The 17466-nt window shown below is 37.0% G+C and overlaps 1 protein-coding gene across 4 annotated transcripts in view; it reads right to left on the reverse strand.

Moving 5' to 3' along the window:
- Positions 1 to 17466, reverse strand: part of ATP8A1 (ATPase phospholipid transporting 8A1) — a 237954-nt gene that overhangs the window by 160903 nt on the left and 59585 nt on the right. For 2 of the 4 annotated variants that reach the window (XM_032334197.1, XM_032334199.1), the window contains exons 6-9: positions 15040 to 15080; positions 8506 to 8579; positions 2428 to 2497; positions 1250 to 1377 (exon numbers count right to left, since the gene is read on the reverse strand). In XM_032334197.1, the coding sequence (XP_032190088.1) occupies positions 1250 to 1377; positions 2428 to 2497; positions 8506 to 8579; positions 15040 to 15080 (313 nt within the window). Of the gene's footprint in view, positions 1 to 1249; positions 1378 to 2427; positions 2498 to 5068; positions 5143 to 8505; positions 8580 to 15039; positions 15081 to 17466 lie in introns of all 4 variants that reach the window. The other 2 variants (XM_032334198.1, XM_032334200.1) reach the window with 2 other exon arrangements.

Consider the following 17466-nt stretch of genomic DNA (forward strand, 5'->3'; position numbering starts at 1 on the left):
TCAGTGATTTCTTCTACTTCCACGGCTTTAATTATCTAGACCCACAATTCCCACATTTACCTCATGACCCAGGCCTCTATCCCAAACTTAGGCTTACATATCCATCTGCTTCCCCGACACAAACATATGAAGTCCGAAACTGAACGGCTGAGATCCCCTCCCCCCAAGCCCTCTAATGGATTCCCATTTCACCCAGAGTAACACCCCCCAGGAGCCTTCAAAGCCTTGCATGGTCTTTCTTCTCCTACTCTTCCTTGGTGACGTCACTCTAACCACACCGGCTTCCCTGAAATTTAATAACTACTCCAGGAACTTTCCCACTTTGAGGGGATAGAATAACTAGTAATTGGCTGGGACTATTCCTTCTGCCTGAAATTCTCTCCCTTCAGATAGATGATTGGCTAACTTCCTTACTTCTCATTACCCTGGCTCAAATGTTACCTGCTGAATGAGGCTTACTAGAACAGTCCTACCTCCAAGTTATTCCCTCCCAAGGGCTCTCAATCTGCCTTGTCCTGTGCTATTTCTTTTCCCCAAAGCTGTTATCATGCTCTAACGTCGTATAAAATTTTCTTGTGTATCATTTTATTGTTTGTCTGTTTGCCCTTCCCTTACTGCAAGAAAAGTAAGCTCACAAGGGTATATGTATTTATCTCTTTTGTTCGTTGCAGTCTCCTCAATGCCTGTAACTAGCCTAGCCCACTAGGTACTTAATTAATACTGGTTGAATCAATGAAGGAAGAGGCAGGGAACAGAAGGGGGAGGGAAGAAGAGCAGGAGGTAGGTAATGGCAGAGATAACTAAACATGATAACATGGCCTAGAAAACAGCCTATGAAATGACACAGAGAAGAAGACAAGAAATTATCCAGTATCCTTGAGGGTAGACTCTAAACTCCTTGAGGCACCCACCGATCACAGATAAGGACCCAAGCCATGGAGACTTCACATAGGCCTACAACACAAGTATTCATGCCAGAAGCCTGGCATGTCCCTGAAACCATCCAGCTGTCAGTTTGGCAGGAATCCTGAGGAAGTCTTCAGCGGTGTCATATGCATGGCATTAAGAGCTACGATTTCTGCAAAAAGACTTTTGGTGGAAAGTAATATCGAAATGCTTAAGAAAGAGGTTTCCAGCGTTCAGACTTAGAGTGTGAGAAAAGAGTTATGTACCTAGGCTTGGAAAACACTCAGCAACACACTTGAGACACAGTGAGTTCTGTGTTTTTATGAGGCCCAATTTTACGTACCTATGTCCTTCAAGCCTTAAGTTTCCAACAAAATCATACAGATGTCTGTTTGGACTTTCACACTCGATTCTGCCAGAAATTCTCATCAAACTGTCAATGTCTTTTATATCTGATGTTGCTGGTAAGCCCTGTTTAGAAATTTTTAAATAAGCAAAAGATTAAATGAATCACATGTGGGAGGGAAGGAGAGAGGGAATTCTGATTCATCTAGGCCTTAAGATCTAAGAAATCCTACTATTTTATGAGCAAGTCTCCCCCCTTATACAATACACTTTGTCAGATCATAATTAAGGGGATACCCTCCTCTCTGCTTGAACCCAAGAGTAAGGTAGCTTTTGTGAAAGTTGGAAAATGTTATTTGAGACCATAAATTTGTCCACCGAGATACTGTGAAGTCCTTAAAGAACTATTTGCTTCCCAAAATAAAATTAATATTTAGCAGTATAGTCTGCTGAATCTACAAAAAAAAAAAAAAAAAAAAAAGAATGCAAACTAAATAGAATCTACAAAGAAGAGCCAGTATGTTTCTGTTCTTTTAGTCCACAGAGAAGGAAAACTCAGAAATAGTTCTTTCCTCTGGCCAACTAGATTCTACTAGCAGGAAGTGGATGGGCCCCTGCTTCCCGGGACACTCTGAGTTTGGTGCTACGATGACCTATTTTTACCGTATCCCAACCTTCCCCCTTCATCCTTCACCTAGAACCCAAGAGAGTACATTTTTCAAAGTCCCTTTAAATGACTCTTGCTTTCTGTCAGGGATGGTATATGAAGCAAATACAGAAATCTAAAACTATTCCCTGAGATTAGCGAGACATTTAGAACAAGCAATGGAAACACTGTCTTTTCAATATGGCAAAGCCAGACTACGATTTGGTCTAGAGGAACAGGGAAAATAAATACGTGCACTCCTGTCAAAGAACTCAGAAGTACTAATATTATTATCAGTGTTGCCTATTACATAAAATATTAAAATATTGCAAAGAGCATCTAGATGATGGACCACAGTTAATCAGGCAAGTTAATCTGAGCTTTTCATTATACTTGGGGTATCATCATGGTGGCTTGATGAGAAAATATTTCCAACTGGAATTACTTCAACTCATGACAATAACAGAAATAAGTTCTTGATTCCATCTAATAAATCAGCAAATAGTACATAAACCTAAATTAGATCTTACCTGCCTAATTTTCAGGTTTGTTTCACCATCCAAGTTGGATGTCTCAATGTAGCACATGGCCTGGGGTTCGCTGTTGTTTAAAATTGAAAAGCAAGAACATTTAGCAGGGGGAAGGAAAACATAATAATAACTTATTTAAATGCCTAGACTCACTGAAGCCTTTTGTTCTAAACAAAGCTCTAGCTGTCTAGTTTCTTGGTGATTTTCATTCTAACTGCTAAATGCTGGGAGGCAGAACCCATGCATGACCACCCATGGATCAGCTTTTCAACTAGAACGATCACAAAAAGCAATCTCCCCCCCCCCGCCAAATCAGTACTGATTTTCAAGATAATTGAAATGATCAGATCTGTCATAGGATACCTAAATTGCTCATCCATACAGACACAACACAGACTCCATCTGAAATGTAAAGTAGTTTGTGTCCAGATTTTTCTTCAGCTCAAAAATACCAAGCGAGATTTCATGCTTGTAGCCCATGTATAAATTGGTTAAGGAAAGCGTTTGATTAGAGAACTCCAGATTGCTGCTTCTGCAAACCTGCATTTACTACCTTTTAAGAAAAGATGAATAGGATCATACGAATCATAATATTTACATTTTAAGGCTACTTTAAAAAAGTGTACGAACAGATTTTACAATGAAAGTAGATGGACACTTTTCTCCCTCTGTTCCCTTTTTTCTGCTCCTGTTCTATTTCTTAAAGTGATTTCAGAGATTCTTGTGGGAGAAAACACTGAAACTAAAGCCAGCCAACTTGGCCATCTTGCTCCTTGAGCTGAACCTAGAAGATCCCCTTCATGCCCCCCCCCCCCCCAGAGTGTTTTTGCGAAGTCTAGTGAGCAGAGGCTGGTGGAAGGGGTCTGTGCGTCTCTGGTCTGTCACAGGGTCTACATCCTGGATTGTTTATGTCCCTCCCCATTCCCCTTCACAAATTGACTTTACGTGCCCAGCAATTACAAACAGGAGAATTGGCCATCAACTTGTATAACTGGATCCTCGAGTATCAGGGAAAGTGTTCTGAAGTAGTATCAATCTCATGAACACTTGGTTTTAAAAGAAACCTCACTAACATCATATAAGTAACTATAAATGTCATCTTGGGTGAGTCTATGTCTTCAAAGTTAGAAAGGAAACATGTTGTCAGTTACAAACACCTGGAATCTTCTAATCAACTTTCAATTTGTACATGTGCAAAACAGACTAATTCCAAATTTCAGAAATGGGCATGTAGCTTATTTTTGTGGCCTGCAGATTTGTGAAAATTGCTGAAACATATGGTCATTGATCAAATATTTTACAGATACATTTTAAAGTAACTTTGCAAGTTCTTCAATTTATTCTATGGACATTTTTTTTTTCCTCCTTTAAAGGCTGATACATTTTTCCCAACTGGAGAAGTTATTTCAGTATTTATATTTTCATTCTATCACTTCTTCAACATTTTGCCCTTTATTACTGTCACAATAGTAATTTGACTCTGGTAACTGCTGTTAATTTGTAACTTACTTATATATACATTTGAAACATAAATTGTTTTTGAAATTATAAAACATATCTTCTGATAATATAGAAGCACAATGACAAGCAAATTCTAAGTGAACGATGCAGATTCTGTATTTTGGCAATAAAATGCATTAAAATATTACTGATCAATAAATCCAAAGCCATTCTCACATTAAGATGAGAAAAGCATTCTATTTTTTTTTTTCCCCACAAAACAATTCTTCTGGGACTTTAAATGGCTAGGAAATTAAAAAGTCAAATGGCTGACTTCTGTCTGAAGTGGGGCAAATAAAATGCATCCAAATTCAGAACATTGCTTATCCCTTAAGACAGCTCTTACTGAAGCAGTTCTTAATAGTGTTATAAAAAAGCAGCAAAAGGTTTTAAGGAATCATGCTAGATAATAAATATTTCAGCAAATTATGATGACATCCCAAACGCAAACTACAGTCAGAGAGGCAAAGCAGGCTTTTTGATTAGTAAGTGGAGAAATGAAACAAGATGCGTATCACAATACAGACACCAGTAGACAGCTGGACTTGATCGCAGTAACATGCACTCTGTCACTTGTTACAAGTAGGATAAAAATGGATCCCAAAGCATGCAGTACAAAATGTACGACATCCAGCTTTGTGCAGGGGGTCCTCTGTAAACCCTAAATGAGCCCAAATTACAGTCATGATTGCTGAAGGGGTTCCATAGGACTTACAGAAAATTTCAAATATAAGAATAAGGCAAAATTTCTCAATAGCTTCATTTCATGGAAAGCTTCACACTGTTCAAAACAGTATCCTGGAGAGGTGTTATGCACAGCCTTAGTATTTAGGCATATTGTTAAATAAGAATATATGTTAATGATGTACAGGAAATTAAAATCTACCTTTACAGTCATGCCTCACAGACTCCTATTGCTAACAATAGGAGCTGACTGGCCCCTCAAGGGACAAACAGCATCCAACACCGTATTCATGAAAGGCTTTTAAAATATCAGTGAAACGTCTGTCTCCAAGATGTATAAACATTTTTGTGTTTTAAAGGAAGCAACATTGAATTCAACCATCTTTGGGTGTAATTGTTGTCTGTTGTAGGGTGAGGATCCACGTACACACATCCTGTACGACTCAGTGGTTCTAACCTTGAGGACAGGCTGATGAGATCTGCTGGGAGATGTTCCCCATTGGTCACTTTCACTATCTCCCCTACTGCCACCTACAGGTCCCAGTTCAAAATAATTAAAACGGAAAAAAAAATGAAAAACAGAAAAAAGAAAAACCAAACAAATGGACAAAAGAGACAGAAAGTTTGAAATTATTATAGAAAATAATACATGTTAATAAAAATGTCTAATGCCAATTTTTTCAAAATTTATTTTGATCAGGTCTAAAGGCACAAGAAAACATGACATAGTCAAGGATTACTTGCTTTTAAGCCCAATTTTCAGTTTTTAATGTAGAAACTTTTGATGGTTTTGAAGTTTATTCACAAGATTCTTTTATCAAATAAAAACATAATTTTATACAGACAGCTACTTATTTTATAGATTTTCTTTTCTCCCATTTCTCACTCTCACGCCATCTACTCCTACCGAAGAAGGAAAGAATTATGGGAACCATGTTTTAGGCTTCTGAGAAACCAAGTATACTATACTGGTCCTCCCTACGTCTACCCACACACTAAAAAAAAGTATTAGAAATTTTCTCATTTCAAAACATTTTCAAAGTTAACTGCATTAACTTTAACGCAAAGCTATAAAGATGTGGATCTTAGGATGTTAGAAGGCATAACTGCAGCCTTTTGAGTTGTTCAATAATTAACAAAGTCTTGGTGATACATTGTCTTGGAGGGTAAGTCTTTGAATGCAGGAAAGCTTTTCCAGAGGGTATGAAACAGACACGTCAGGAACCCATGTGGACCTGAATTAACAGCTTGAGTTACTTTTCTCTGTTTTTATACTTTCTAAACTCATACATGTATTTGTTTGTTAGATATTAAAACCTCAGTTTTTCATGTCAAAGCGAAAACCAATGAGACACACTAACTTTTAACAATGTTCATGCTTTAATTTCAAACTACCTCAAAGTGGGTGTACTATTAGTAATTAATAACTGAAAAATATTTGGAAATTAAAATATTATAAACTGTTGCTTATGCTCACTGTTAAATGGTGCTCACCTGTGGGTGAGAATCACCATGTCCCTCTTCTGATAGCGGCCAGGGTGGCATAATGAGGGTTATCAGATTAGGGATTACGTATCTCAAATTTGACCTACCCATTAGCTACTTAAATGGCAAAAAAATAAGACTTAAGGTCAAGATTCCACTTTCTGTTAAATGACGTCAAAAACATCTACCTATTTCATAAGGCTAATGTAGGTTCACAAGTGTAATGCAATACCTTTGAGAAAACAAAACAAAACAAAAAAACAAACCTGAAGGTGGGTATTTTGGCACTGAGATAGAAATATGTGACTGTAGAGGCTTTGTACTTTGAATTCTACTAAATAACTAAATGCAATGAATCAGATACTCTTTTAAAAAATAATGATCTTTGGAGCAAGTTAATCTCTGTGGATGCTCTATTAAGCTAGAGAAAATACTGGGGCACCTGGCCAGCTGAGTCGGTGGAGTGTAAGACTCTTGATCTTGGGGTTGTGAGTTTGAGCCCCACGCTACATGTAGAGATACTTAAAAATAAAATCTCAAAAAAAAAAAAAAAGAAGATATAGACACCATTTATAGTACACACTACAGTAGCTATAAGCCACCAGTGAATGTTTTTAATGTTGGGAAATGACTCCTATAACAATGATCTAAACTTTAAGAAATTTGAGCATCGAGCTTTCTGGGAGCTTTCGGGGCTGGATAGGGGCAGCCGAAAAATATTTTTAAAACTTTCAGAATTAAGTAGAAAGTCAGGGAAATGTAATCAACTATCTTCATACTTCTGGGCATACAAAAAAATAAATATTGTCATGGTTCATATACATGATACTCTCCATGGTAAGTTATGTCTCTATGATACACTTAAACAGAAGAACAGCCTTACTTTCTTAAATTGCTGGAGTGCTTCACTATCATTTTGAACTTCGTCAGATGAAATTGAGACAGTCATTCATCTACTACATTTATCAGCCTTTTACTTAGTAGCACAAAGGGCACATGGTTCTTTTGGCTAGGCATTCTTAAAATTTAGAAGATTACCAAATTTAAATACAAAGGAGAGTCAGAAACTATTAGAGCTTGATCATTTACTCCATCTTCCTCATTTTTTTTTTAAAGATTTTATTTATTTATTTGCCAGACAGAGGTCACAAATAGGCAGAGAAGCAGGCAGAGAGAGAGAGAGAGAGAGAGAGAGAGAAGAGGCAGGCTCCCTGCCGAGCAGAGAGCCCGATGCGGGGCTCGATCCCAGGACCCCGGGATCATGACCTGAGCCAAAGGCAGAGGCTTTAACCCACTGAGCCATCCAGGTGCCCCAATCTTCCTCATTTTTAAAAGATGTGAAATCAAGGCCTGAGAGATTAAGTGTTTTGTTCAAAATCACAAAGCCAGGTTAAGAAAAACCCTGGTCCTCTGTAACCTCCTGAGCAAAGCTTTCTCTAGTACCTGATGTGAACGACAGTAAGTTGACTGTTAAGCTCATTCTCTCATAGGCACGTGTGGACTGGCACCTCTACTTCGGTTTTAGATAACTCTTATTTGCTCAGTTAAGTTTCACTAACTTGTTATAAATCTAATCACTTTAAATAATGACCTGATTAAACAGATTTTGAAAAAAGGACACTGTCCATATTTATATGTGGATTTTACAAATAAAACTGTCCAAGGAAATGATGATAAACAACCTCTAAGATATTTAAAAAAAAACATTTTTCTTAATTTATATTAGGACTACTTTTACAATTTTTAAACCCCAAACCATTTGAAAATCACATTCTTTAAAGGTTAACAGTGCCATATATTCTGAATACTAATTCATGACTATCTTAAAGATGAATAAAATAGAAATTATCTAAAATTCAGCCGTAGACAGAACTTAAAAAAGCAAAACAATTTTTTTGTTGTTGTTGTTGGAAGAGTATGGCATTTCAAAGGTATGATGACAAAAAAAAAAAAAGAAATCATTCATCCATTTCCTTGTACTAATGCACCATAAAGATCAAGGAAGTTTGGAGGGATAAATGAATGCATTATGAAGAAATTTATCATGAACAAGGATTGCAAGATAAAATCAATAGAACCCAATCCATGTATTATATACGAGAAATGACAGGACATGTTAGGAGTTAGTGGTCCACAGAAAAGGATCTGGACATATCCAGAGAGAGTAGACTCTTAACCGTAACTATAACTTTTGAATTACACAATATAGTACCTATCACTTATTCTATATGGCAAGCATGAAAGAATCCGTTAAGTCCAATTGATTTTTTTTTTAAATGTTTCATTCACAATCATGAAAGAGGTTTTAAATTCTTCGTTTATTCCTTATTTCCTTGGAGAAATCACAAGGTCAATGCAGGGTAGAGAAACCATCCTCTACACTGTTTGAGCATCAGTAGGTATCTCTACCTTGATGAGAGAAGTACAGTGTCAGCAGGTATAAACTCTTTGCCTTTTATTATAACTATATCTCCAACATTTACCTGAAAGAAAACTGGGAATTGGTTAATTATCTGCATTGAAAGATTGTTACAAATATACAACCCACTGTACTTAAGCATAGAATACAGTAAAAAATGGTTACTGGCAAACAAGAACCACACGTCTACATAAAATAGCATAAAGTTATTTAGGAGTGAGGGCAGATATGGGGCAGTCCTTTAAGTTATGAACACTATTTTTATTTAATCAACTAGATGACTTCTCTTAATAAATTCACCTATTTCATCCACTTAATCGACATCTCAACTTCTCATAGTCTCTCTCTATGACATAAAAATAAAAAGGAGGAACTTACCTGGTGTTATTTTTACCCTATTTAAGGAAATCTCAATGCAACCAGAAAAACCAAATTTCATACATATGATTATTACTCCTCATCATGACCTTACGAAATAGGTGTTAGTTATAATTTACAATTTAGGGAGGAAGAAAGGAATCTTAGCTTCTGATTTGCCTAACATCACAGTGACAGGAAGAGCTTACCCTCAAACCTCTATCTGACTGTCTGCAAAGCCTGATTGTACATAAGTAAATCTAGTACATGATATTGTATTTTTTTTTAGATTATTTATTTATTTATTTGACAGACAAGGAGGCAGAGAGGCAGGCATGCAGAGAGAGAGAGTAGGAGGTAGGCTTCCCACTGAGTAGAGAGCCTGATGCAGGGCTCAATCAAGGACCCTGAGATCATGACCTGAGTGGAAGGCAGAGACAACCCACTGAGCCACCCAGGCGCCCTGTATTTTATAAAAAAACAAACAAACAAAAAAAAACAACAAAAAATAAACCAGCCTAATCTTTTCCTGGTTTTGCTACCTGGTAGCATTTTTGTGAGCATGGCCTAAAGACGAAGATGCAATAAGGCCAGAAACTCTTTAGAAGTGATTCAAGAGATAGGCTTGTCCCAGAGCTTTTAAGCAAACAATAGGACTCCAACTAAGGAAGGACTTGACCAAGTTACACTGATAACTGCTGGCACTGTATCACGGAAGTGCCTTCTCTCTTAGTAGCCAAATAAACCTACAAATAAGTTTCAATACTTAATCCAAAGAAGAAATGCCTTTATTGTTGTTGTTGTTAAAGCCTTTTTGTTCTTTCCTTTCCTTACTTTTCCCTGAACCCCAAAATAACACTCTACTGGGGGGAAAGACAGAACTGTTTCCTCAGTGGGCATCAAAATTAAAAAAAAAAAAAAAAAAAACTCTTTCAGAGGCAGCCCACCGGGGTTTGCTCTACATACCTGGGGGAAGAAAGCTGGGGAAGGTTGGAGGGGGTCTTGTAGTCTATGGTTCGTATGTTGGTTATTTGGGTAGAGAAGCTCGGATTCCAAAGAGATTTTATTTATTTATTTGACAGAGAGAGATCCCAAGTAGACAGAGGCAGGCAGAGAGAGAGGGGGAAGCAGGCTCCCTGCTGAGCAGAGAGCCCAACCTGGGGCTCCATCCCAGGACCCTGGGATCATGACCTGAGTGGAAAGCAGAGGCTTTAACCCACTGAGCCACCCAGATGCCCCTCCAAAGAGATTTTAGCTGCAATGATTTGAAATTGACAAATTTCCAGGGACCTTGGAATCACACATCTCCTCCCTCAAAACAGGGCAAATTGGGAAATTAAAAAACCACCACCACCACCACCATCCAGCAAGTACAGGGGTAAACTGAACTTTAATGCGTTGGGACAGTCCCCTGACAACACCTGGGATCAAGAAGTGTCAGGCCACTGGAGCGTTTAGAGACTGCTGCCCAGGCAACTTGCACTTACACGTTCTTTAATCTCCTCTTGTGTGTTCAGGATTGCTCTCTAATTAGACGAGATGCTTCATAAAATTGGGTTATTTGTCTACATTATAGTGGAAGAGTTTACTGGTTAGATGTAAAAAAAAAAATCCCAAATTGATCCTGCTGTTTTCCTAACATCTTTATTCATTCTCAAGACAAAAGCAAGGCTTGTAGTCATTAAGCTGAAGACAAAAACAAGCCATTAGCACCTTATAAGGTTTAATGTCAGGACTCAGTGGCCTGGGAAAGGCTTACTGAGAGCTGAAGTAGTTCTTGCAGGAGTATGAGGAGAGCTGGGAACTTACTTGCTTCTCCCTTATGATGCCTAGGTTTTAGATCATTTCTCGAACATATCCAGGTACCTCTCTTTCTTTTTTCTGTTCTGAGCTCCTAATGTGGCATTCACCTCTTCCTGACTGGTTTGTGCAGAAGAGTAACAGACAGAAGGGAAACTGAGATGGCAAAAATTCCTTGACCACATCTTCTCAGTGGAGAAATGACACAACAAAGCAGTGTTAGTCCCCCAAATACTGAATTAAGGAGGTATTTAGGGTTTCAGGCTACTTGCCTGGAGCTTTCTCGAATCACCACAGGAGCACCTGTAACTGAGGATTATGTAAAAGGGTAGGCTTCTCAAATGGAATAGACTGATTTAAAATCTTTGTCCAGTTGTACGCCCCAGCATATTTATTCTTACTAAGGAATTTTTGGTGATGTAAATTCTTAATCTGAAGAAATACATTTAAGGGTGCAAACTTCATGCACTAAAGCCGAGTTTGAAACTTGCATACAGCCCACCACTCCGTGCCAGGACAATGCGTGGATTCCTCCCAAATTCTCCACCTGCAACTGTCTCCAAAGCCTGGGAATGGTCTCAGCAGCATCTCACCTTGAAGGGCTGGCCTTGGTGGTTAAGGACAATGAAGACAGTAGCTGACTTGTCAAGCTTGGAGAAGCAGTGGCTTATATGGGTTTTGTAATTGTGATAACCTTCTTGGAAAAGCAGACACTGGCAATTTAACCTTATACAACAGAGGGAAGGCTTTGGGGCAAAACCGGAGGGATAAACCATTCATGTCTGAGAGTTGAAGTAGGCCCATCTGTGAATGGCTGGATGTACCCTGTGCAAATCTGAAGGTCCTCTGAAGACCTTTAAAATGCGGCCACAGTAGCCACACATGAGAAAAACAAAGAAAGCAAGTCCTGAACTAAAGCCCATTTGCACTATGGTTTATCGTATTACTTTGGCAGGAGGATCAGACTCTTGGTTTTGGTTTATTGATTTTATTTTTAATTGCACAAAATACGACATAAGCTTAAAGAAAAGACTTGCCCCACATTCTGGCTAACCCAATAAGCAAGTCTGCTTTCACATCTGTCCGCTTAGTGTCCAGGAAACCATTTGTATGTTAGTTGATGTCTTAGTATACATGGCTCTGTTCTTTTCACCTATGATTATATTTTATGACACAGGAACCTTCATATGTCTTGCTAGCTGCTGGTAGTTCACTGCTTGGCAGAGATACTCAATGCATATTTATTGAATGAACGGTATAAAATTTTTCTCTGATGCCACAGTATTTGAAATTATAGCTTTAATGTGTCACAAAATATGCCAGAATGGAGAATGTCATCCTTTAAAAAATGCTTTCCCTATTGTTGGATATCCACATAGGCTAGCTTTTCATTATTACAAATAAAGTTACAGTAGACATTCTCGTACATGTACAGGTTTTCCCCCTTACATTATGACTATTTTCTTGGGATAAATTCCCAGAATCCCATTTTTATGGTTCTCAGGATGATGACCTAAACTGCTAATTCACATTAGTATGTGAATGAAATAGTTCATAAAGCAAAAATCCTCAAGTAAAGAATAAATATAGCCAATGAGACATCAATATTGTTTAAATTTGCCACTTTCATTACTAGGTGGAATATTATACTGAGTCTGGCTGCTTATTATGTGTCTTCTTGCTAACTGCCAACTTTTATTTCCTATTTATATGACAGCAGTTTTAGTCTTTTGTTATACTTGGTACAACTATTTTCCATATGTTGCCTACTTATTAGCGGTAGTTTCTATTGTATATTTGTTTTAAATTTTATATGTTCAAATTCCAGAGACCGTGAGATCTTCCTCTTCTCCAAATATTTATTAAAGTTCTTATTCTATTTGTAGGTTTTTCAAAAACAATGTTTTAACATTTAAGCCAGTTGAAATTTATTTTAGCATGGGATGTGAGTTAGATATAAACAGTATTATTTCCTGAAACTACAAATCTGTGATCCCAACATCATTTATTAAATAATTCTTTAATCAATGATTTTCTCTCCTTTATCACATATTAAATGCGTTTTATGTCAGAGCATCCTAGTCCCTTTTCTCTATTTTTGGAGAAAATATTTTTTCATTCTATTTTTACTCTGTTCATCCATGCCTATTTTTGTAATAGATCCTCACAATTTTAATCACTTTTGCTCTCCATTTTATTCATCCCTGCACACAGTTCATTTTTCCGAAATAGTCTATTTTCTCAATTGTTTATTTTTGAAATTAAGATAAATAATTTAGTCAACTCTTGAGGAAAAAATAATAATTTCTCTGGGATTATATTATATCACTACTTTGGAACAATTGATGTTTTTAGTTTTTCTGGGAGTAAGGCATATTTGCCCACTTATGTGAATCTTAAACATCCAACGTTTTGATGTTTTCTTGACAAAGGTCATGTATGTATTTTAAATTTATTTCTAAGCATCACCATGCAATGAAGAATGAGATCTCTCACTTGTATTTTTCTAACTTGATATTGCCTGCAAAGAATGCTATTAATTTTTGAATATTTATCTTGAATTCATCATTGAGCCAACTTTTATTATTCTACTTAATTAAGTATCTAATTCCAATTGTTAAGTAACATCAGCTCATTTTGGTTGGGTGACTTTTGGAGGCACTTTAAATTTTTTCCCTCTGCCTCTCAAAGTGGGATGCCCAGGTAAGGTGTGGCATTGATCTTCAAGACCACTGAGAATACTAGCAGTATGGGTAATCATGGACTGGTAATAATTTTTGTCTATGAAAAGTTGGAAGAGTTACAATAATCTACTCGGTCTTGAAATAATGAAAAAAAAAAGACATTAGAAAAATCAGATGTTCTAACAAGAGAGAAATAGAGAGAGAGAACGAATGAGCAGTGAGGAAGGGCAAAGGCAAAGGGAGAAACAGGCTCCCCGCTGAGCGGAGAGCCGGATGCAGGGCTCCATCCCAGGACCCGGGGATCATGACCTGAGCCAAAGGCAGACACTTAACTGACTGAGCCACCCAGGCACTCCCTAACAAATTAATTTAAGAGCGAAGTTTTGGATGCTTATCTCCTGACTTTATGACTGCTTATTTTCTGAACAAGCACTCTGGGTAGATGGTAAGAGACTGTTACATCAGTTTATTAGGATATGTGTTTATGCTAATTACTCAAACAATCCTAGTCACTGAAATACCTTTACAATACAATTCGCCGTACTTGATTATATCCTACCAGTCTTCTAAAATGTTTAAATCCACAAGAGCCGAAGAAGAGCATAAAGGAAACCTCTTTTGAGACAGCTTTTTGAGCTTTCTCATTTTTTACCTTGCTTCTCTGAGAGGAGACTATCACAGAAATAGGGAAAGCACAACCAAGGTATTTTCCTCCTTGTTACTTTTATGTCAAAGATCAGAGAGAGAGATCGTAAGTTTCCAAACATACAGAAAGGGAGATGTCAATTTCTATTTTGGCCATTGATTTAAAATCAATAAAAACACAATTAACTGAGAGGGAATCTTATTCCTGCAGGGATACAAGGTAACTATGAACATCACAAGGCAGTATTAAGGGCATAGCCTTTAACCTGCTGGGAAATACTGGAGGGCAAGTATGCTGTCTGTATCACACCTTCACTGTGCCCAGCAATCTCAGGAAACAAAATCCCTCAGGGAGAGTGGACTTGCCTCCAAAAGTCTCACCAAGTTAAAAATATTCGCTTGTGAATGACCAGAGCTAATGGTCTTCCAGGACTTAAGGAGAACTAGTAACAGTGGCTTACCTTTTGAAACTGAGGTCTGAAAAGCACCTAGATAATAACACTTATAAAACTATGACTCAGTTCACTAACCATGGTACACATCCTGTGAGCATATTAACCTCTTGATATTATGAAACTGATTTCCAGCTCATTAGAAAATAATGTTTGCTTAGCAAGCTTCTTTTAAAAAAGGAATTATGAAGGTGTAGCCATAATACATGAATTTGAAATCAAATTTGCAAATGAAATTTCAGAACTCTGATTTATTTTTTTAATTTGGACAGCAGATGATTAAAGCAAAAAGTTTCAACACAAAAAAATTCATGGTTAAATGAAATCTATGAAAACAGTACTCAAAATTATCCTATGAAAAACAGAGAGTTCCAAATATTATTTTTTAAGTCTTTCTAGTAAATTGCAGAATTACTAAATGGAAGTGACTAATTGGAAGTCTCCATGTATGTTTACAATATTAATTACTAAAGAGCTTTCATATTAGAATTCTTGACATTTGTTTATATTATATATACAAAAATCACATCTATTAGAGTACACATCTATGCAATTCTTCTAGAACAAAATAAAAATCAATGCATACCTTTTCCCAGTGCACAATTTCCCAAGCACCATTTCTCAAAACTGGAAAGAGAAAAGGTGACATTTTTAACAACATTTTTACTACTTCCCAAAAGCCTGCCTCTGAGGAAATGATCATTTTAAATGGATAGCCTCAAAAAAATTAACTAGCAGCAATTTTTACAGGTTTAAAAATTATTTATGACAGCAAAGATGTATAAAATTATACAAAGAATTAGAAAAACCAGTGCACATTTTAGATCCCACAATGGAACTTTACTAATAGATGGTAATCTCATTGGTGATACCAGGGCTTTCTTCAGTACATAGAATTTACAGGCCACAGCTGGAGGAGAGAGCCACAAAAATGATGTGAAAAGGGAGTGACAAGCTTAAAAACTATTTCAGAAGCAATTTTTTTAAAGGATTTACAAGCACAAGAGAAATAGATTTCAAATTGGTTAGCAAGAATTTAACACATAAACAGATAAGGAATCTGCATCTTTATCTTTAAAATAATGTAAAATTGCAGAAGTTTCCATATTTGGTTTACAGAGAAGAAATTAAAGAAGAGAATACTATTAAATTAGGATAGAGGGGTCTTTTATTAGTGTTTTATTACTGTGTCACAGCAGTCAAATTTTTCAGTATACCTTTCTTTCTTCCCTACTAGGTGTTTGTGGCATAATATTAACTATACCAATAGACACTAAAAGATAAAATAAAATGAACAAACAAACAAAAACATGAGGTAGAGCACTTAGTACTTAAGAAAAGGAATAAGTCAAAGTTGGTCCACAAATTAACCTGATGTAAATTTCTTGAAGACAAAGCTAGGATTTGCTCTGTTTAATACTACATCCCCTGGAAACAGCACGGTCCCTGGCACAAAGTAGTTGTACAGTAAATATTTGCAGGATGAATAATTTATAGGTATAAAACATTAGATTCAGTTTCTTTTGATATTAGAAAAGTTGAAGCCTGAGCCCTCTGAAGTAAATCAGGATGATAATTATCTCCAAATGTTAAATAGCAAATCTAACATTAATGACACTGGTCTTGTGGTCAGTATTATAAATTATTTTAATGTAAATGCAATCTATTTGTGTTTCAAACTTCTTGAGCACAGCGCTCTGTCTTATTCATCTTCTCATAGAAACTCAATATCAAAACTCCTAGCACAGAAGACACTCCAATGCTTGTTAACCAAATGAATAAGTGCAACAAGGAATATCCTACAGTGTGTTTTGGTGAATAAATTTCATTAAGTTAAAAAATAATAATAATTCCAAGTTGAAGTGCTAACACTAAAATATTTCCAATACAGCATCTATACCTATAACTTTTACTTTAAAGTTTATAATTTTTACAGTATCATACAGTTATGGGTCAAGGATTGGAACCACAGCCATCTAAAAGTGACCAGTATATTCTAATACACAAAACTCAAATCCCCACAGCATTTACCAGACCGATCTCAGGAATAAACCTGCTCCTTGATGTTGTTTCCTGAGCATGAGAAGGTCAGGGCATGAGAAAAAGAGTAAAAGAGCCTTGGGGTTTAGATGTCGCCTGCTGCTGCTTAGCAGTGGCTTCCTCAAAATTAGTTGTGTTCAAGAATAAAGAATAAATGAGAGCACTCTGTCCTTTAACAGCTTACCCCAGTAGCTACCGTATGGTCAGTACTCAACAAAGACAGCTAGCCAAATGCTGCTCTGTCTGACCCTAACCAAGATGCACTGACACTGTCAATAATGGTGCTAAACTTTGCAGCACTTTATTTTTATTTTTTAGGAAAATCTAATTAGTTTATTTTAGGGTAATTTTTATTTTTTAAATTATTTATTTATTTAATTTCCCTATTTGCCCTCTTATTTTTTTTATTTTTTTAAAGATTTACTTATTTATTTGACAGACAGAGATCACAAGTAGGCAGAGAGGCAGGTAGAGAGAGAGGGGGAAGAAAGGCCGCCCGCTTGAGCAGATATCCTGATGCGGGGCTCGATCCCAGGACCCTGGGATCATGACCCAAGCCGAAGGCAGGGGCTTTAACCCACTGAGCCACCCAGGCGCCCCTGCCCTTTTATTTTTATCTTATTTTCTCAATGTTCCAAGATTCATTGTTTATGCACCACAACCAGTGCTCCATGCAATACGTGCCCTCCTTAATACCAACCACCAGGCTCACCCCACCCTCCTCCCTCCCTCCCTCCCATCCAAAACCTTCAGTTTGTTTCTCAGAGTCCACAGTCTTTCATGCTTTGTCTCCCCCTCTGATTCCCCCAATTCACTTTTCCTTTCTTTCTAATGTCCTCCATGTTATTCCTTATGCTCCACAAGTAAGTGAAACTATATGATAATTGACTTTCTCTGCTTGACTTATTTTACTCAGCATAATCTCTTCCAGTCCCGTCCATGTTGATACAAAAATTGGGTATTCATCCTTTCT

This window comes from Mustela erminea, chromosome 2, assembly GCF_009829155.1.
Source record: "Mustela erminea isolate mMusErm1 chromosome 2, mMusErm1.Pri, whole genome shotgun sequence".
Lineage (NCBI taxonomy): Eukaryota > Metazoa > Chordata > Mammalia > Carnivora > Mustelidae > Mustela > Mustela erminea.